This window comes from Trachemys scripta, chromosome 15, assembly GCF_013100865.1.
Source record: "Trachemys scripta elegans isolate TJP31775 chromosome 15, CAS_Tse_1.0, whole genome shotgun sequence".
NCBI classification, from domain to species: Eukaryota; Metazoa; Chordata; order Testudines; family Emydidae; genus Trachemys; species Trachemys scripta.
The window spans coordinates 26,567,801-26,589,712 of NC_048312.1; the positions used below are offsets into that span (position 1 = coordinate 26,567,801).

The 21,912-nt window shown below is 47.9% G+C and overlaps 1 protein-coding gene across 1 annotated transcript in view; it reads left to right on the forward strand.

The window, feature by feature from the left end:
- AIFM3 (apoptosis inducing factor mitochondria associated 3) overlaps positions 1-21,912 on the forward strand; it is a 93,595-nt gene that overhangs the window by 28,187 nt on the left and 43,496 nt on the right. Inside the window, exons 4-9 of the mRNA XM_034791414.1 lie at positions 4,940-5,153; positions 14,275-14,384; positions 16,462-16,571; positions 17,222-17,266; positions 18,565-18,661; positions 21,315-21,520. Of these exons, the coding sequence (XP_034647305.1) occupies positions 4,940-5,153; positions 14,275-14,384; positions 16,462-16,571; positions 17,222-17,266; positions 18,565-18,661; positions 21,315-21,520 (782 nt within the window). The remainder of the gene's footprint in view (positions 1-4,939; positions 5,154-14,274; positions 14,385-16,461; positions 16,572-17,221; positions 17,267-18,564; positions 18,662-21,314; positions 21,521-21,912) is intronic.

Consider the following 21,912-nt stretch of genomic DNA (forward strand, 5'->3'; position numbering starts at 1 on the left):
GGCCCCTAACCTCTGGCTGAGTTACTGAAGTTCTCAAATCATGGTCTGAAGACTTTAAATTCCCTAGAAGCCACCATTTACTCTAGTTCAGACCAGCAAGTGACACGTGCCCCATGCTGCAGAGGAAGGCATTGCCTTTGTCTAAAAACACAGGCTAGTCTGGCATGATCTACTTTTTGTAAAACCGTGTTGTATTTTATCCCATTACCATTAATCTCTATTTTCTTAACCTAACTTTCTCTTTCAGAATGTGTTCCAAGACCTTGCATACAACTGAAGTCAAACTAACAGGCCTGTAGTTTCTCAGATCACTTCCCCCTTTTTTAAAAATAGGAACTATATTAGAGATTCTCCAGTCATAGAGTACAACCCCTGAGTTTACAGATTCATTACAAATCCTTGCTATTGGGCTTGCAATTTTATGTGCCAGTTCCTTTAATATGCTTGGGTGGAGATTATCTATGACTGGCCTAGAGAAGGAGCATCTGGTCTCCCTGTGTCATAACAAAAAAACGAGGGGACATAGAAAGAAATGGCAAAATGGCAAATTCTAAAGTGATAAGATTTTTTTTTTTCACATGGAACAGCTTGTGGAACTCATTGCCATTGGCTGGCATTGAGGCCAAGAAGTCACAGAGAGCTTGGACATTTATATGGGTAATGAGACTTCTGGATATATAATAGCTAATGCTAAAAAAAAGCACTAAAAGCAATGGGAATTTGGGGCATAGGTGCTTCAGAAAATCCCACTAGGTCAATGATCCCCAAACTATGGGGCATGGAGGAACATTCAGGGGGCACGCAGTGGGGCCCAGGCCAGTCCCCACAGGAGGCGGGGAGGGATCGCCACCCAAACCCACTCTGCCCCCAGCCCAGCTCCACTCCACTCTGTGCCCCACCCCCAGCCCAAGCTCCACTCTGGCCCCTGCTGCAACCCCCGTGCTCTCATTCCCTCTCCGCCCCCAGGCCAGCTCTGCTCTAGCTCCAGCTCCTCCCCCATCCCAAGTTCTGCCTCCATCTCCGCCTTCAGCTCCAGCTCCTCTGCTTAGTGCAATAATGGAGGGGTGTGTGGACAGATTCCATACTGGTAAGGGGGGGAGGATGCGACAGGAAAAGTTTGAGCACCATAGCATTACATTCAGTATCTGATCATTGCCTTTTTTTGCTGCTTTATTGTCTTGTAAACAACTGCTACCTAATTTGCTGTCTACTCTCACCCTTAACTCTTTCATTTTGACAGCTTCCCAGGGTGCTACCTACTCTGAAGTACCCTGGCAAGTTTAATTAACTTAATGTTTACTCCCTGCTTCTAGATCACCAGTAGAGGTGTTAAATTAAGCTGGTACCAACAGTGATCTCTGAGACATCTCCCCAGAGATCTCCCACGCACCCATGAACCAGCTGGTATCTAACCAACCTAATTATGTGAAGGAGACTCACCTCCAGGTTCTCGCATGGCATCCTACAAGCTACCCGTTGCTAGACTGTATTGGTCTTTCTGAAGAAAGTAGCACTTTAAATACCTGTAACATTTCAACTCCTCTTAAACCAAACTCTTTTTCTGTTACTACTTTCCAGCCACTGTCTTCCCAGGTTGACTTGCGTTTGCAGTTCTGTGCCCCAAGTAGAGTCATTTTCTTTTTATTAACTGGCCCAGATTTTCACTGATCCTCATGCAGGGGAGTGAGGAGGTGTAAGGCCCCACCCCACCCGTTGGCAGCCCCTGGGTAGATTGCAGGAACAAGCTCAGAGCAGGCTCAGGAGTGAAACGGAGGGGGCAGCACGTTGGTTTTGCCCCCCTCACTATGCCAGCATGGCTGGCACAAGGTAAGGAGCAAGTTGCACTCTGCGGTAAACCTGCTCTGGGTCAGTTCCAGGTGCATTGAGAGGGAGGGGGCACAAAGGGCTGGATTCACAAAAGGACTTACGAACCTAACTGCCACTTTAGGTGCCTAAATCCCAGAATCAGGCCCACTGGGATTCACCAAGCCCTTGCTCAGCTGCTGCCGAACCCTGTAGGTGCATAAACTCCCTTGGCACCTACATGTTTGCAGTAAAAGTTTGCTCTGGGGCTATTTTTCTGCCCGTGAGCATGCGTGCGACTGCCTCCCTCCATGTTTCCAGATGCCCAAGCCCCAGAGTGAAACACAAACTGAGAGAAATAGGGGCTTCTCGATCTAACTTGCCTGTGAACTGGTGTGCTCAGAGCTCGCCGACCCCCCCCCCCTACGTGAACAGACACAAAGTAGCTGGGGAAGGATGATGTCCCTCGTAGGTTTTAGCCCTGTGGGGAGGGTACTCTCTGGGATGGGGAAGACCCCTGTTTACCCCCCTCAGCCGTAGGCAGGGCCGGTGCAAGGAAGTTTCATGCCCTAGGCGAAACTTCCACCTTGCGCCCCCCCCCAGCCCTGTGGCAGCTCCCCGCCCCCCCCTGCCCTGAGGCGCACCCCCGCGGCAGCTCCCCCACCCCGGGGAGCCGTGCGGCAGCTCCCCACCCCAACTCACCTCTGCTCCGCCTCCTCCCCGAGCACGCCGCCCCCGCTCTAATTCTCCTCCCCTCCCAGGCTTGCGGCGCCAAACAGCTGATTGGCGCCTGTGCCTGGGAGGCGGGAGAAGTGGAGCAGCGATGGCGTGCTCGGGGAGGGGGCATAGGAACACTGTAAAAATGCTTTTTGGCGCCCCCAAATCTTGGCGCCCTAGGCAACCACCTACTTTGCCTTAATGGTAGCACCGGCCCTGGCCGTAGGCATCTAATGCCAATTTTTGCAGATGAGAATTCCAAGCAGAGGGAGGTGCCAAACTCCCAGAGAGGATGTTCTCACCTTGGCAACTCCCATTGACTAGCTGAGGCAGAGAGCCACCTCCCATGCTGGCTTTTGTGGATCCCATTCTGAGGTGCCTCTCTCTCCCTTTCCAGTGTACAGGGAGCCCAGGCACTGAACTCAAATGTTGTGAGTCCCAGTGATTGCACATCACCATCCCTAAGTTCCTTTGTGACTCTAGCAATAAGCAATGGTTGGGGGAGATGGGTGAGCAGCAATTGACCGGTTTGTGTGGAAGGGGAGTTTGTGCAGCTCCATGTGATGTTCCTCGCTCGTAAGAAAAGGTCACGATTGTCCTCACTTGAATCTCTCCAGTGAGGAACCACACACAAAACCTAGCAGCTATGGGAATTCCTCTACAAGTCACAGGAATATCAATCGCCCCATTTTCCAGCTGCTAATGCAGACAATGATTATTTCCATATGTTATGAGACATAAACAATGTTTGCTGCCACCGTGTGAGGGTAACTGCCCCTGTATTCCCCCCTCTGTGGCCCATTCCAGGAGTGCCCAGTCAGGTCTCAGGTCTCCAGGTGTCACTTGTCTCTGGGCGGGGAGTGTTGCCTCACTCCCTTCTGACTGCACAGCTCCCCGCCTTACCCAAGGATATCCCCAGTCTGCCTAACGGCCAGCGCTTGTGCATGGCTTTCTCGCCGAGGGCTCTGCACAGCGAATTGCCAGCAGTTACAAGTTACCGCACCGCTCTTTCTAAGCAAGCACGTTTATTCTTAAGGTAAAAATATCACAGAAAAACATAAACTCAATAGAAGTTCCTATACACATGCTAAAAGCTTAGCAGAGGTCACCTCATAGGTCTTTTGGGGCCTTAGTAGGCCAAAGTCCTTCAAACGCTTCCACCAGGATTGTGGGGGGACCCCTTGGAGAGACTGTCCTGGCTGCTGGTTCAGAAAGAACCTTTCTTCATCTGTTGGTCTCTGAAAAACTATGTTTGGACCAGTATATGCATACCTCCCCAGCAGGCAGCCCCTCTTTGGACATGTTGACAGTTTCAGGGACTTGCCTTAATCACCCCCCATTGCTTTTAGCTCCTGGAGGAGTGGTAGGAACCCTCCCCCTTGGCGTTGCAACACTCCCTGGCCCATAACAATAAATAAACCATTCATAGACTTACTACAATATGGTCCTCAAAGATAGCGCATGCAGTTGCAATATTATTTATACTTGCAAGTACAAAGTATTAAGGCCAGTTGGCAGCACAGCTGGGACTAGAACTCAGATGCTACCAACGCAGGGCGTTAGACCCAGATCTTGGGGCTAGGTGGCATTTGGGAAGGCTCTTTCTCCTCTAGCAGCTTTGTCAAAAATTAGAATTTGAAAATCAGCCAACACTGCTGGGAAATGTTTTCTAGGAACATCTCACCCAGTTCTAATGCTGCTGTTTATCCCCAGGACATTTTCATCTTCTATTGCCAAGTTTGTGCACCTTCCCCATTGAATGCTCAGGATTCATAAGGGTCAGAACTCAAATAATAGTTGAAATTCATAACATCCATTTCTTATTAATTGCCATCTGAAGTGGTAGCAAAAGCCTGTTCAGCTGTGTACCGATTTAATCTACCATGCTGTATAGGTTTAGCTTTACCTCCCAATTCATATTGGTTATTAACGATGGAAAACTTTTCTTGATCTGTTTTCAGATGAAGAGAGACCCATTTACAACTAGAAACGGAAGCGTCTAAGCCTGAGCATAAATTACACCCGATTGCTAGCAGCTGTATTTCATTAACAGGGAACACGCCTAACATTGATTGGGTGGCGTTTCACAAGCTTTAATATTTCTGTTTGCAAGAATACCTGGTTGGTGCATATTGAGGAAAAGCGGAGGGTTGTGATTAAAAAGGGAATATAGGGGTCATGGATATTAAAACTGAGTCAAGACTGAGATTTAATTTGCCACCTTCCCAGCCAAGGCAGCAATTCTGAATGGCATGCGTCAGGTCACCTAGAATTTCCAGAATGCCAGAGTTCCTAGGAGAGCTGGAGGTAATGTCTCAAGGCCATAATAGCATTATCTGCAGATTTCTGTAGAAATGATACAATTTGACTTAAAAAGCTGCTGCTTAGATTGAATGACGATTTCTGTTCGCTCCTGCAGTTGAAGTGAAAATTGAGGTGGTGCTACCAGAGAAAGAGAGGGCCAAGGAAGAGATGTCACCCAATGGGAAAGCCAGTCCACTTGTTTACAAAGTCAATGGGACTGCCCGGCATTACCACCTTGAAGAACATCCCATCACCATCAACCCCTACCAGAATGTGAAGGATGTAGTGGAAGCTTCTGTGTGCCACGTGAAGGACCTTGAGAATGGACAGTAAGTGTTTAACATTTTTAACAGCCTGAAGGATCCCAGAGGGCTTTATACATGCTACCGTATCCTATACCATAACTAAAATGCTGCCACATGGTGCCGGAGCTGAACAGCAAGGCTGCACAAGCCTGTGAAATGTGGCATGTTATGACCCCAATTCATCTAAACACTTGAGCATGTGCTCAACTGTAACTTTGTGCTTAAATTCATCTCCAGTCAGCATGGCATTTAAGCATCGCTTACAGGTACGTACCTGTATTTAACTGCTTTGCTGAATCAGGGCTTATGTCATGGAAATTGTCGCTTTTTTATCACTAGCTCTTTAGCCTTGACTAATCCGAGATGATTGGACCATCTGTGGCCAGTGTAATTTATCTTCGTAATATGGATATTGTTATCTTCCTCCAGTTTTAATACAATAGAATCTTGTACAAGTGACAACTTGTCTTTAATGTTTTTGGATACTTTAACTTCTTCCATGTTCTGTGCCTGTGGAACTCCTGTTAGGGAGATGGGACACTAATTTCCAATAGACCTTGTCTAGTATCCTTTAGTTGCTTCTTTAATTATTGTAAGTTTATTTGCAAAGTTCTCGACTTAGCATTTTAACAAACTAGTTTAAGTAAAACACGCATGTGTGGAGTTCATGGAGTAGGCCCCATACCACTTCTACCTTGTCTTGTTTTTCTAGTTGATCTGGTTCCTCATCAATTTGTTCTCTCACAAAGAATGGAATTTTCTGATTTTTTTTGCTAATGGAAACACACTTTGCTTGCAGTTTCACAGTCCTGATTTTTAGTGTAACAATGGAATCTGTTAGGATATCAGACAATAGATCACTGGCACATATTGATGAAAACACATATTCATACCAGAATAAAAAATAACTGATTATGTGGCAACCCAGAGAGGGGGAAAGCCAGATATGTTGGAAGAAGCCCAGGGAAATAGCAGCAAGGAGTTGGACTGCCCAGGGACTGTGGCTGCTTGTTATAGGGTCACTGGACTGGAGCCCAGTGTCACGGGTGGGCCTGGGTTCCCCTACCAGCCTCTGGGGAGTGGCAAAAATTGTTGGAGATGCCAGCCAGACAGCAGGTCTGGAAAGACTGCAAATTCCCCAGAAGGGGAGGACTTTAGTGACCTGGCCGGAGGGAGGAAGCTGCAGACCCAGGAGTGAGCAGGGCAGCAGAGTGAGACAAGACAGGAGAAGACAACACTGGAGGTAGAGCATAAACTGGCAGAGCTAATCCCCAGGATGGCCAGCAGTAGGTGCTGCAAGCAGTTGAGTGTGCCCCGTGACAATGTCCCTTGACGTCATGTTCCCTTACTTTCGTGGCACCTACAGTCTGGCTTGTAAGTATAAGCCACTTTCGTTTCATCTGGTAGCAAGACCATAGTTTTGGGTCATCTCCCATGAAAGTACTGCCTCCCTCAATCATAAATCTCCCCTTCTTCATCCACAGCTTCATTGCTGCAGCAGAACAAAACCGTCATGGTAGAGACAGCGAGACATTCCAGGCAGAACGCTGAAAATCAGGTCAAGGGCTTGCACAGGATTCTGTTCAATAGGGCCCAGTGCAGAGTGGCATATTGGAATGATGTGTTCTTCCTGGTGACCCTCAGCTGCTGAGTCTGAGGCTGCCACAATCTGAACTAACTGGAGCTTCCCCCGGGCATAGGCCTTCATTCCCAGATACAGAGAACTGCAGTAGCCGAGTGTAGATGCATGGATCGCCGTGGCCCACTCTGAGTGCGACGGGATCAGGTGCAATATTCTGACCAATTGCAAAGGGAAATGGGAGTGCAGGGTCTCATACCTGTGGACTGCAGTGCAGATGCCTTTGGTGGGAGGGGTGAGTTATTCCAGGCGCTAACCCTGTCTCACCAGCCTTGCTTCAGTCTGGTCTAGGTTCAGTTTCAGTCCGCTGCTCTCCAGGCAGTCGCCCGTGTCTGCTCGTCACTGAGAAAGTGGAAGATGGGTGCTATTTGCAGTCCATGTGAGGGAACTGTAGAGCTGGGTTTTCACTGCACAGCCTTTGTTGTTTCAGTCCCAATGGTTTCATTTACATATTGAATAGGACAGCAAGGGACCACTGCGTCAGTACACGCAGCCTGAAAGTGCACCAGCACAGCTGGAGTTGGCTGCACCCGGGCAACAGAAGTCAGGGATGTTTTGTGCTCCCACATTCTGGACTTGCATGGCCCAGTAGAAAAGGGGGAATAGTATCTTTATGGATGTGCTTGTGCGGAGGAGGAAGAATGAAGCTGATTGATTTGGGGACGTTCAGTGCTTGGGGACTGCCATGCAATGGAGTTACGAATGACCTGATGATTCAGAGTATGGATTCATATGAGGACACGACTGACATGTGGATTGCTGTGCCTAACCGTATAGAGGAATAGTGTTTGTTTACTAATTCCTAATTGTTTGCGATCACGCGTTTAGCTTTATTATAGCAAATGCTGATTGTATGATGAGAGGCAGTGAGAGCAATAAACTTTCTTGATGACATAAAAAGTTCAGTCTATTTAGTTTAACAAAGTAAGGTTAAGGGGTGACTTCATCACGGTTTAAAAGTGCCTGCACAGGGAACAGAAATGTAATAATAAGGGGGTCTTCAGTCTAGCAGAGAAACGTATAACACGACCCAGGGGCTGAAGACTGAAGCTAGACAAATTCAGACTCAAAATAAGGTGCACATTTTTAACAGAGGTGATGCAACCATTGGAACAACTTGCAGATTCTCCATCGCTGAAAATTTTAAAATGAAGATTGGATGGTTTTCTAAGAAGTCTGCTCTAGTTCAAACAGGAGCTATTTCAGGGAAGTCCTATAGTGTGTGTTATGCAGGAGATCAGAAGATCATAATCTATTACTTCTTTGAGAAATAGCCTGGGCTCTTTCCATGAAGGAGTGGGCTGGAAATGTACACACATGTGGGGGCAAAACCAGAGTTGGGTATGGCGTGATTGCATTCTGGGTATTGACTCTTTCACCTTCCTCGTTTGCTCAGTTTGTGAGTACAAAGCTATTCTTTCTGTCAGTCCTTTCTGCTCCTCCAGAAGTCTGAGATTAGAACCAAACTGGGCTTATCAGCACCAGTAGAAACTCTGGAGCCCAAACTCTCCCTCCACGACACCCATGCAAACCCCCAAGCAACTAATGCGAAGGAGTGAAATGGAAAGGAGACAGCCTGATGCTCAGAGCTGAGGAAGTTTTAAAACAACATCTTTTTGCTTAGAAACTGATGTGGGATCAGTGAGACAAAACAAACAGGGAACACACAGGCAGAGGCTGGTTTTCCAATGGCTTTTTTTCAGGACAGAGCTGCATTTTAACTGGCATTTCCTGGCTTGTGAGTGCAAGCTGGGCAGACGTGACAAAACTTAACACCACCCCCCCCCCCGGCTTTTTTTTTTTCAAATATGGAATAAAATCTTAATAGCAATGACTCTAATTGAGTAGATTGCTTTATTCTAACAGCCCTCGGTTGTAACTAGCCATCTCGCTCACTTGCGGAATGAGTGTGTCATTTGAAATCTTTTGCACAAGGTTTCTGTATTTGCTTCAAGACATCAGGTGCTGATGATTATCTGTCACAGGTCAAGTGGTTCCTTCGGGTGGCTGTAAACCATTTCTCTTATCTTTTCATAACTCTGAAGTTGTCATTTAACAAGAACTGTGGGTTTGCTCTGAAATAAAATCCATGCGAAGAATGCAGCAAGACTTGTTCCTTTTGCGTGTGGTGAAGCATGAGCCTGCATTGATCTCTTTATTCCATTTGGGATGTGCTTACTGCAAGGACTAAACAGGTACGGGGGAGGGAGCAGAGCCCGTGCAGCATTCTGCTCAGATAAAACTGCGATATGCCCTTAGCAGTAGCCCATACTGCTGCTTAGGGCCCCATCAGCAAGGTATTTAAGCACATGCCAAAAAGGACTATTCCATCGGGACAATTTTGGGGTCAAGGTAGGCAGGTGCAGAACTGAGGTCTGTCAGGTGCTCCACTCCCCGTGGACCCCAGCAGAGACCTACAGAGCACCGGAGAGGTGGGATTCACAAAGTTATTCAGGCACCTAACTTCCAAAAACAGGTCAGCTAGAATAACTGGGACTTGCATCATAAAAGGAGGAGGCCCTGGGGGATTCTGCCACTCCTCTGGGAGGGAGCTTGGCAATCAAGGGCACCTGGACCAGAGAGATCTGCCAGCTGCCTGGTTCAAACTAGACTGAGAGATGAGACGCAGACCCACCCACCCTGGATGGCAGTTGTCAGGAGTGGACGCAGATTTAGAACCAATTGCCGAAGTACATTTAGCTCATTAAAGACTTCAATAAAAGGCCTTACCAGAGGGACAGGGGCCATGCTGGGCATCTTAAGGATTGGAGAGTCTGAAGGTTTTGAATATTCCCCTGTGAACCTTTGTCAAGTCTTGCCATGGCTGTCTGTGGTGTGGGAAGAGGAGGGGCAATCCAGAAGACGGGTAGGTCTCTTAAGAGATGGGGAGATTTGGTTCCTATGCTGTCCTATAGGATAAGTTATTGTCAGTCTAGCCCTGTTGGCAGCAGAGGCAGTAAGGGTTTTATAGATTGTTAGGGTTTAAGGTCAAAAGAGACCATTGTGTTAATCTTGTCGGAACTGCATAAAACTGACCAGGGGGCTCACCCTGTGATTCCTGCATGGATCTCAGTAACCTGTGTTGACTTAAAGCAGAACTTGTAGACAGAGATCTAATCTTGATCTAAAGACCTCTCTCTCCCTGTGTATGCTGCCATTGAGAGCGGTGGAAGAATGCCTTCTGCAGTCCCTGGTTTACAGGGAGCGATTTGCTAGCAAATTGTAAAGGGCAGGCATTTCAACTTGCTTCCCTCTTAGTCTGCCAAAGCCCAGTTATTCTTCCTGGCATGCCGCCAGGGCCAACGAGGGGGGGGGGAAGCTGGTACAAATTACCGGGGCCCAGCGGCCTGGAAGGGGGCCCGGGGCCAGGCTTCCCCGGCTTCCCCCCCCCCCCCCCATCGGCCCTGTTTAGCTGGTCCGTCCTTGTTGGGGGGCCCAAAAAAATTCTGGGTCCGGCTTTCCCCCCTCTCATCAGCCCTGTTTAGCCAGTCCACCCTTGCTGGGGGGCCCGAAATTTTTTTTCACTGGGGCCTGAACCCGCTCTCGGCGGCCCTGGATGCCGCAAAACCCATCTCTTCTCCCAGGTGTTTGGGGATGAAGCCGATGATGAGACACAGTGTTAAGTGGCTTTTATGTTAATGATTGTACAAGCTACGGCCAATTCATCTGAAATGATGACACTGTTGGATGTATATTTTGCTACCGGAGGATAATGTGGTGCGGAGCTGCCCACCACAATGGAGGGGAGCTGTTTGGTTATAAATAAAGATTCTTCATTTTTATTTTAATTGCAAAAACCTGAATAAACATCACTGCTGCATCCTAAAACATGCAGTTTGGAAACTCCCTCCTGCAAGTGAGAGCGTTTGCTTTGGCGGCATCACTAAATAGGTTCCCTGTGATCCTGAGGGCACACTGACAGGCCACAGCTGGGCTCCACAAAAAGGGCAACAGCTCACCATACCCGGGAGATTGAGACAGAGATCCTTGCACCGAAACTCCCAGGAGAGCAGCATTCCGTGTGTAAATGCACTAGTCAGGAATGGAATACCTGCTGCCAATCCACCAGTTCCTTAGCCAGCATAATGCGTGCAGCCCCATGGAAGCCAGCAAGGCCAGATCCTCTGCCGGCGTAAAGCAACTGGATCTCATAGTACCAATGGGATCAGACCCCGTGCTGGTGTCAGTCAGCTCAACATTGACCCAGAGTCGTGTTGGATTCTCCTTCACCGGCAACTTTTCAATCAAGATTGGATGTTTTTCTGAAACGTATGCTCTAGTTCAAAGGAATTATTTTAGGGAAGTTCTCTGAGCTGTGTACTACAGGAGGTCTTCTGGCCTTGGAATCGATGAACCTCACTGAAAGGGGATTTAGTCTTACTGGCTTCAGTGTAATCAGCACAGTCCCATTGAAGTCAATAGGTTCAAAATGCCAAATGGTGTAAATTGGCCATTGAATTTAATGAAGCTACATCAGTTTATGCCCCCTGAGAACTGGCCCATTTTTTAAAATCAAAAGTGCACATTTAATTGAGGTCACCAGTACCAAAAATGAAACGGATCCATTCCAGATGTTACTGCTACCATAAGTCGATTCAAATGAGAAAGGGAAGATGGGAGGAATTTATCACAGGAGCTTTCTAGAGCCCTGGTTTGATCAGGAGTCCGTCTAAGCTGCGCTGATGGCCGTACTGGCGATCTGTGTCCCCCAGCAATTCAAATCAAGCCAACTGTGTGAAAAATATTGACCTAAGATCTAACACAGATGCTGAATAAATTGTTACGCACTTGATTCAATGTTTGACGTGCGGGGGGGATCACACAGTGTTGATGCATGGTTGGCAAAGCTGTCCTAGTGGCCAGCACAGCAGTGACTCGATCTGCAATGCTGTTTGTAACAGCTACAGAAAGAGTTAGATAATGTCGCCATATGGCCTGAGTTGGAATCCAGTGTCCTCTCCTGCTTCAGCCTTTCAGAAAACCTGTAGATAAGATTGTAAATAGCTATTCTTAGCTTAGTTCAGTTAGTCTTAGTGTAATTAGCGTAGTTTGTTTTCCTGGACTGGGGATTCCCTCCCCATAGTCGGGAACCACACCTAGACTCTGAGCTTCAAAAACAGTGTTTCCTGCCCTAAATCCTTCTGTGTCAGCAACAACACCAACGCTGCCTCTACTGTCTGGGGGAGACGCACGTCTTGGGGAAGTGCAGCATTTGTTGCTCGTTTCTACCAAGAACTCTAGGGGAGGGATTCTGACCTAAAATGTTTGGTCCGTAATCTTGATGGAAGCATTTGGTGAGACGTTTTGCGTAGGCACTAGAAAGTATTTTATATTTATTTTTCTTGTAACCATTTCTGACTCTTATGCCTCATGACTTGCACTCACTTGAAATGTATCTCTTTATAGTTAATAAACTTGTTTTATTGTTTAAGCGGAAGTGACAGGGTAACTCTATTTATGGAAGTGAGTTGGTATATTATTCCCTTAAAGGAATAACAGACTTAATATATTTGTACTGTCCAGGAGAGGACAGGACAGTACAGGACATACATTTCTGGGGACAATCCAGGACTGGGAGTGTGTTGGGGTCACTCCTCAGTATGACCCAGGCTGGTGAGAGCCAGGGTGTGACTGGCAGTCTGCGGTTACACAAACGCATCTGGGAGCGACCTGCATGCTGGTGGCTGTTTGTGAGCAGTCCAGGTTGGAGGCTACAGCAGCAAGGCATTGCAAAGCACCCCAGGTCACAGGGCAGGGGTGACACAGCCCACACTGGTTTGGACTGTACTGTTTTCGTGAAATACTGTAAAGGAGGCTTGACATACCAAAGTGTTCCTTCTCCTTCACTCTAAATTTCTACCCAAGGTCGTCTCCAAATTCTACCTTCACCAGTGTATTTCCTTACCTGTCCTTTTTCTGAAACCCCATGCTTCACATGAAGAGAAGAGACTTCATTCCCTAAACATCAGGTGTGCACTGGCTTTGACCTGCAAAGAACCAAGTCCATCAAAGTCTCCAAGACTTTGTTGTGATAGCAGAGAGATCCCGTGATCAGGCTATATCCTTTCAGAGGATTTCTAAGTGGGTTTCTGGCTGCATTATCGAATGCTGCAGACTAGCTCGCATCCCACCTCAGAGCAATATAATGGTCCACTCCACGGGTCTGCAGGCCCCTACAGTAGCATCCCTGGAGGAGGTCCCAATGCAGGATATATGCAGAGCAGACACCCGGAGCTCCATATACGTGTTTGCGAGACATTATACATGAGTCCAAGCCAATGCTGTGGATGCAGCAGTGGGATCTGCAGTACTGCACACATCTTTGTTGCCAGCTTCCAGGCACCCATCTCCAATCTGAATATTGTTTGTCAGTCTCCCATGTGTGGAATACGCACGGGAACCAGCTCTCAAAGAAGAAGTGGAGGTTACTTACTGTCACTGGCGGTTCCTTGAGATGTGTGGGCCCTATCTGCATTCCGCTACCCGCCCTCCATCCCCTCTGCTGCAAATCTGATTAGATGCCTGGTAAGGAGAGGAACTGAGTGGGCATCAACCTGCCCTGCTTCTTATATCCTCGCTCGAGAGCACGAGGCGATCTACTGCGCATGTGCACGCCCAGGGACACAGCTTATTAAAATCTCTGCACTCAGGCCCATGGTGCACATGCGTACTCCACAGGCATACACAGCATACACGGCTGCGTAGGGCACCCGGAAATTTGGGATACCCCTGGGTCTTAGTGTCCACCCCCCCCCATCTTCCTATCCCTGTTCTGACCCTTCCTGCAGGCTCACACCACAGCTGGCTGCTGCAGCCTGGTGAGTCTGTCTCCTGAGGGGACCTAGTACTTAAAAGTGAAAAAGCCTCCAGCCTGCCAGCCCTATTAGCACAACACTGAAACTGTTCAAGAGCCATTCAAGGGGTAATGAGGCCATTTAACTGGCATTCGCCAACCCCCAGGCATACAAAACCAGTTGTGCATCACTGTCATATTTCCTCAGAACACGCCAGGGCCTTAGTTTAAAATTTGCTTTAAAAATATGTCATTAGTGTGCTGCTGAAGATTATAAAATCACATCTCTAAGAAATCCTTGCATAGGTTTTTAGCTGCACAATCTGAGTATTCATCTTTAGCTTTAAATGCTTGGCTCTTCAAACAAAGAGTTTTTTAAATAAATCCTTCAAAAAAAAACCCCTTATCTAAAACACACATGCGAGCCTGGGCTGCCGTCGGGCACCAGTTTAATAATACTGCATAGGGCCCCATAAATCCTAAGGATGGCCCTGTGCGTACCCCTGGGCGGAGTACAGCTAGCGGCCACACCTCCAGTTACAGTACGTAACTGTGCTTATAGCTAAAAAGAAACCATGAACTACTGGAAAGCTTGGGACTGGCTCTCTGACATGTGACAGCCCGAGCAGATCAAAAGGCAGTGATAATAAATAATAGTAACAATAATAAATATCTATTCTGTATATTACATCTGTCATGCTTTTTACCTCCAGGATGCGAGAAGTAGACCTGGGCTGTGGGAAGGCTCTGCTGATAAAGGAAAATGGAGACTACTATGCAATGGGACACAAATGCCCTCACTACGGGGCCCCACTGGTGAAAGGTTAGTCTTGGTGTAAGGGTATGGACATGAATCAGACATTCACAACAGATGATGGAGCTGCATGAAGAATCTGAGCCATTTGGTATCATCACCATATTGCAGAATGTTCAGGTCTGTAGAAAGCAACAGACTGTTAGTCTTAAAGGTGCCACAGGACCCTCTGTTGCTTTTTACAGATTCAGACTAACACGGCTACCCCTCTGAAACAGGTCTGTAGAGACGTCCTGCCTGTGAGGTAACATACACTTATAATCCAGGAAAGGGATCAAAATCCTCGGCCGAGCACTCTGTCCATGTTTGGTTTGCTAACAGATCTCGTGTAGCCTGTGCAGTGTATCTCAGAGTGAAATCTCTTAAAATGCTGTTTGAAGAATAGAAAGGGGATCTTTCTGCCAGTCTGAGCAGGCCACAACAAGGGCCAGGTTCAGTATCTAGGGGTTCCTTTTCAACAATATATCATAAAACCGGCTTGAGCCCACCACCCCTGGGTGCCTCTAAGAGGCATTATTTTTTATTTATATTTTTATTAATACTTCCCCTCTCGCAAGCACGGAGTCTGAGTGTAGCAAAGAAACTTTTAATAAAAGGAGGGACGTAACCCAGCATTAAATTGGGAAAACCCCACAAACAGGTTCATAAACATAAACCATGAGCAAAAGACCCACCCCTAAGTAAGTTGGACAGTGTCCTTTTCCCCTCAGGTTCTTAAGTCCAGCAACCAAAAGTCCCCTTAACGTGCCCATCCCTTTTCTGCAGCCCACTCACAGTTGTTATCCTAGGTCAGGGCAGACCCAGGATTGAGAGGTGCATCTGCAGATTTCACCTCCCACCCTGGGGTGGTGGGGGAGTAAGAAGGCACCTTACTCGCTCCGCTGCCCAGCGGATTGGCGCTCCGCTCCTTTCCACCGGCTGCCCTGCTGGCCAATCGCCATGCCTCGCCGCCAGGCTCCGCTCACCGCCCTGCTGGCCGATCGCCGTGCCTCTCCACTGGCCGTCCTGCCAGCCAATCATCGATCCGCTGGGATGTCCTCAGGTCTCACCTCTTTAATACAGGGGCCTGAGACTTTCACCCAGTGATTCCTGCAGCGGAGGGGAACTATTCTTCTCTACGACAGAGCATTTAGAAATTCCATCCTCCATGCGGATGGCTCTGCTGTGGTCCTGCTTCTTACCTGGAAGCCATAGCTCTACACACACACAGACACACACAGACACACACACACACACACTCTGGTTCTGCACATAACCAGCCACACCACATAAACATTCTTACCTCAAAAACAGTAAGAGCTGCTCTACATGCCATTTTTTCAGCAAATGTAACTATTCCAGGTGAAATCGGTGCAGCCCCTAGTGTGGATACGGTTCTCTTGTTACAAAGGAGCTTATACGGTTATAGCCTAGTGCTGTATGTTTCCCTGCTGGGCTCGTGGGAGAGCTGGCTTTGGTCCCTAGACACCAGACTTTCAGCTCTGCTCCAGCTCCTTTGCAGGAGACCGCTGTTAACTAGCATCAGGGGCTGAACCAACTACTGCCACCCCTGCAATAGGGGAGCACAAGGGTCTATATAACAACCTTTTCACCCCCCAACTCGGGTCCCGTGCCGTGCACTGCACTGCACAATTTAAAATCCAGTGAGCCCTGTCACAGTTCCTAGGCTCGCTGCACCTCTGATCCCTCCTGGTCTCTTCAAGGTCACCCCTTTCTCAGGCCTCGAGCCATCACCTCTCTGGATGGACTCACACAGTTATCCCACTCTCAAACCAGGCCTTGGACTGCATCCCCCTGCGATCAACCCTGATCACCTCAGCAGGACTGACCTATCTTCAGCACCTGCAGTTCCATCCTCTCCAGGATCAATGACAGAGGCTAATCCAGTGGCCTCCAGATCTGAGAATATATGTTGACATGCTTCTGCACTGTCACTGAGCCAGCATGAAGGGGGCCAGCACCTGATCACTGGCCATCAGGAACGTTGCCAGGATGTTTCTGCACTAAGATCTCACCGGGATTGCTAGGAAATGGTAGGGAAGGGTCTATGGTGAAGTGTGACTCGCTCCTGCCATGCCTTTTGCAGGGGTTTTATCCAAAGGAAGAGTGCGCTGTCCCTGGCATGGGGCTTGTTTCAGCATTGGCACTGGTGATATAGAGGACTTTCCTGGCTTGGACAGCTTACCCAAATTCCAGGTGAGATCTTTCAATCTGTAGAGAAAGAAATGACCATCAAGGGAGGAGGGGGCGGGGGAAGTGTTTTCCTTTCAGAGTGTAGAGCTGGGGTCTCCCAAGGGCAGGGGTGGTGGTGACTTCATGTGACCCCACTCACTGCTCCCTCCACCTGACCCCCATGATTCCAGCTGACCCCTTTGCCCTGCACCCATCTGCAAGTGCCAGCCAGCTTCTGGGAAACTGAGCCTCCAGGGTAAGGAAAAAGGAGAGAGAAAGGGAGGGGGCACATACATGGGAAGGGCTCGTTACACAACGGCTGCTGCTGGTGAAGGGTGGTGGGGCAGGCAAAGAAGGAGGGGAGAAGGGCATCCAGGTGCCCCCCAGGACACAGTGGGGCTGAGAAGTCACTTAGGCATGGGGGATAAGAACCCAGACAAACAGAGATGGTCACTCTGCTAAAGATCCCAGAAAGTTCCAGCCCCCTGGATGTAGGAGAGCTCCCCAGCTCTTACATGGGCCATGCAGAGAGTCCAGCGAGTGGGCAGTGTGGCTGAGTGGACAGAACTTGTTTTGCATTGACCTATGTTTAGTTCAGCAGTTAGCACAGAACCCTCCCTTTAAACCCAGAGACGCTAACTGCTCAACAAACTGCTGCTGTCTTCTCGCCCCAGGTGAAAATCGAGAAGGAGAAGGTGTACATCCGAGCGAGCAAACAGGTGAGGGGGAGAGATTCCATTGGCATCCAAACACAGGGACTGGGGACAGCAGCTTGCGGGAGGCAAGGGTGATTTGATCCTTTGGCCCTCTGGTTAGGTAAACAAATGTCCAAACAGGAAATAAATAGCCCTTCCACACTCCGGGGTCCACGTTACCGAGGTTATCTGCTGCCCCCTAGGGAGTACCACAAGGAATGCTCTAGGGTTGCTTTTAGAGACTGCTCAGGTATGCAAGAAAAATGATTAAAGGTCTAGAAAACATGAGCTATGAGGGAAGATTATAAAAATTGGGGTTGTTTAGTCTGGGGAAGAGAAGACTGAGAGGGGACACGATAACAGTTTTCAAGTACATGAAAGGTTGTTACAAGGAAGAAGGAGAAAAATTGTTCTCTTTAACTTCTGAAGATAGGACAAGAAGCAATGGGCTTAAATTGTAGCAAGGGCGGTTTAGGTTGGACATTAGGAAAAACTTCCCATCAGGGTGGTTAAGCGCTGGAATAAATTGCCTAGGGAGGTTGAGGAATCTCTATAATTGGAGATTTTTAAGAGCAGGTTAGATGAACATCTGTCAGGGATGGCCTAGATAATGCTTAGTCCTGCCTTGAGTGCGGGGGACTGGACTAGAAGACCTCTTGAGGTCCCTTCCAGTCTTATGATTCTATGCACAGTCTATCTATTCGGAGCCACGTTCGGATATCCACCCATATACATCTAAGGAGCTCCAGTGACTCAAAGATTTGGCCCAAAGTGGTCACTAATATCAGTTGTGGCTGCCAGCATGTGGACAGTTGATTTGCTAGGCAGTGTCCCATCTACCCAGGTTACACATGTGAATGTTGGGGTTTGATGAAAAGGGATCACACCTTCCCATCTCTGCCATCCTGTGCTGAGCTCTCCATTTGGCAATGTGGGGCTCCGTACACGGGGTGGTAGAAGTTACACTGAACTTTGCTTTGCTAGGACTTGCTGATGTATAGTTGTAAGGCTAAAGAACATTTAACCAGCACTGCCACAGCTTTGTTTGGTACCCAAACTTTCTGACCTGGATGAATTTGTGGCTGGTGGTGGATTTATTCTTCAACTGCCTTCTGGAAGCGGCACAGTGACATGTCTGGTGGACAGGTTTGATAGTCCCATAGTGCTTTTGTTGGGTGTGGGTTTGGAATCCTCTTCAGGCAATCAGAGTGAAGCTTTCATCCAAACCGCTTTACAAAATAACTCATAGCTGTTCCATTTGTACCTGGCAAAGTTAAAGCTTTGAACCGTTAATGACGATCATCTCCTTAATTGCTACGCAGGCTCTTCTGACGCAAAGAAGGACAAAGGTTATGGCAAAATGTATCTCCCTCAGCAACTACAATATCAGTAGCACCAACGTGCTGATCATCGGAGCAGGTATCGAGATGTGCCTGCTGACAGCAGCAGACCTCTGTCATTACAGTGGAGGATATAAAGAGAACAGTAAATAGTATATGTTAACTGATGTACACCCTTCATCTTCCTGGCCAGTCGGTAGATACATCCATCCCACTCCCAGTCTGGGTTCATAACTGTCCATTCTCCTAATGTGTATAGACCCACACACCAGATCTAGCAATACAGAACTATTAACTAAGATCAAGATCTGAGTATGCCACTACGCTAACCATTGGCCTGGGCTATGCAGCAAGTCAGACTAGATGAAAATCTACGACTCTATGTACAATGTCCCCATGCATCTAATTTATAGATATTTGCTCCCAAACGTTGTGGAAGCCCTTCCCCAACCTCCCACACTGGGTAAATAACTACTGCTCCCACTGCAAGTTTCTCAGGGTATTTCTTCACTGCACAGTTAGCCCAGTAAGTTATGTTCCTGGTCTGTATTGAGACCATACCCACCCTAGATCCAGAGCAATAGAGGGACATGGGGAGGTCCTGTGTATAAGTAACCCCTAACTCCTGCACCTGATATGTTTTAATTATCCCACTCTGTGAATACAGTCATTTCCTCCTAAACTATCACCAGACTCCCAGGCAGCTCTCTGTCTAATCACCATCCGAACTACCAGTTCCTTAGGCCTTGTCTACACTATGGGAGGAGTTCGATCTAAGTTACGCAACTTCAGAAACATGAATAACGTAGCTGAAGTCGACATACTTAGATCTATTTACTGCAGGGTCCACACTACGCGACATCAATGGGAGACGCTCTCCTGTCGACTCCCCTTGCACTTCTCATTTAGGTGGAGTACAGGAGTCGGTGGGAGAGCGATCAGCAGTTGATTTAGACCTGCTAAATCGACCGTCAATGCATCAATCGCCATGCCTTGGTAAGTGTAGACAAGGCCTTAGACACTCCCCCCCACCATGCTCCTTCTGGCCCTGCTGGCCTGTCCTCCCCAGTCTCTCTCCCAGCTGGTGTGTATTAAGTTTGGAATTACAGCTTTGTCTACAGTAAGAAAATTTTGCAAAACTTCCACCATTGCTCTGTCACCAGTTCAACTGCATTGGTTTCCACAACCTAGTTTTTCCAAAAGATCTGCTCTAGTTCAAACAGGAATTAATTCAGGGAGGTCCAACTAGATGACCACAGTGCTACTGTCTGTCCTTGGAATCTAGGGCTCTAGCGCAGATGGGTTACTGGCTGCAGTATTTACTTTAAGCACTGGGTCTTATACGCAGCTCAGAGTATGTTTAACCAGTTCAGTGCTTAAAACAGCCCCTTGACACTAGTGCTCTCAGTATAATTAGCACCAGCCAAGCTGAAATGATGATAGCAACAATGAGATCATTTTACAGAATTTCCCTAGTGTAGACATGCTTTAGTTCCAAACTTACCAGAGACAAATTGGAGGAGGGGTGGGAGTAGGAGGGGCCAGTTGCATTTGTGTTTGTGCTTTTCTTAAAACGTTTTTCGTGGATGGAACAAAACTTTACAGAATAGAAGACTCCACCAGTCTGTAGGCAGCAACAAACTTCCCTGCTGTTGCTTTCCTACAGAGGACAGGGAGACATGGTGGACGCTGCCTTTCCAATGATGGTTAGCATGGACTAGTCATTGCTTGCAAAGACACCATTATTGCAGGCTCAGTCGCAGAAGAGCCCCAAGTCTGAGAAATTTCTACTCATTTTTCAAAGGTGCAAGTATACACCTAGAGCTGGTTCAGTACTGTTTGGCCAAGACATTGTTCAGCACATGTTGTCATGGCACGACTAATAGAACAAGGACCTTTTGTGGTATTTGATTATCTCTGTAGTTAGTCAAATCCTAGGCCGGATTTCACGGTTTACTCAGATCATGCTTCGCGAAGTAGAGCAGGGCTATCAGGGAGTGAGCTGTTGATTCGCCGCTTGGCCCCTGGCCCCGGTGCAGATTACAGCCTGGGGCTGTTCTTGCTTATGCCAGATGTCTGTAGTCCCTCAGGTGCCATATGCCGTGGGGGAAAGCCAAAGCACAACATGCTCCACCACTCCTTGTCCTCTTGCTCCGTGCTGTGAGAAGAGCTGATTAGGAGCCAGCTATGCCTGCTCTTCTCCCGTTGCATTTCCCACTCCCTTTGTGCCAGTGCGCTTTGCTGGATACAAGCCAAATTCTGACGCTCCTGCCTCTTGGTTTCAAGGGGACTGGTCCTGGAGCAAGGCACAGCTACCCATGGGAATGGACATCAGAATCCGGACCCAAGTTACTCATCAGATAATGACGATTTAATCAAAGAACGTGTTTGATTAATGGCTTTTCCAGGTTTCAGCCAGCTCGTTTTACACCCCTCCGAATGCTCCAGTTCCAGCCAGAAGGCAGGGGGTTCACACCCTAACAAGGGAGGCCGAAGCTCTGGGGACAGAGTAGAACCTGCTACCCAATGGAGCACTTCGGAATCCACTCCCATTACCGGAATAGCGCTAGGCTTCCTTTTTATTTATTTATTCATAAAAGCAAAAGAAATGAAGGGCTAGATTCACAAAAAAAGGGTGGGAGAGATTATGGAGCCCCTACTGGATGGATGCTACACTTTTCACTTGTTAAATAAAATACGTATGTAGCAATTACTGGCCTTCTGTCTCTTAGGTGCTGCTGGATTAGTTTGTGCAGAGACCTTAAGACAGGAAGGTTTCTCCGACAGGATCGTCATGTGCACAATGGACAGACACTTACCCTATGACCGACCCAAGCTAAGTAAGGTTTGTATCATCCAGAATGTTTCATATTCTTACCGAACAGCTACTGGGCTCCCCTCTCAGGGTGTTTCTCTCACTGGACAGTGGGTGTCCCAGGTTACTAGAAACTTTGCCAGCTCGTCCTTTTATTGCACTGAGGCACTGTCGATAAACTTAATTCCAGGGACTTCTGGAGCTTGTCACCCTTTTAGTGTGTGTTTTCGGAGGCAAACCCGTGAACCCTCCTCTTGCCTCGTATAACATCATCTAAGGCCAAGTATCAGAGGGGTAGCCGTGTTAGTCTGAATCTGTAAAAAGCAACAGAGGGTCCTGTGGCACCTTTGAGACTAACAGAAGTACTGGGAGCATAAGCTTTCGTGGGTAAGAACCTCACTTCTTCAGATGCAAGTAATGGAAATCTCCAGAGGCAGGTATATATCAGTGTGGAGATAACGAGGTTAGTTCAATCAGGGAGGGTGAGGTGCTCTGCTAGCAGTTGAGGTGTGAAC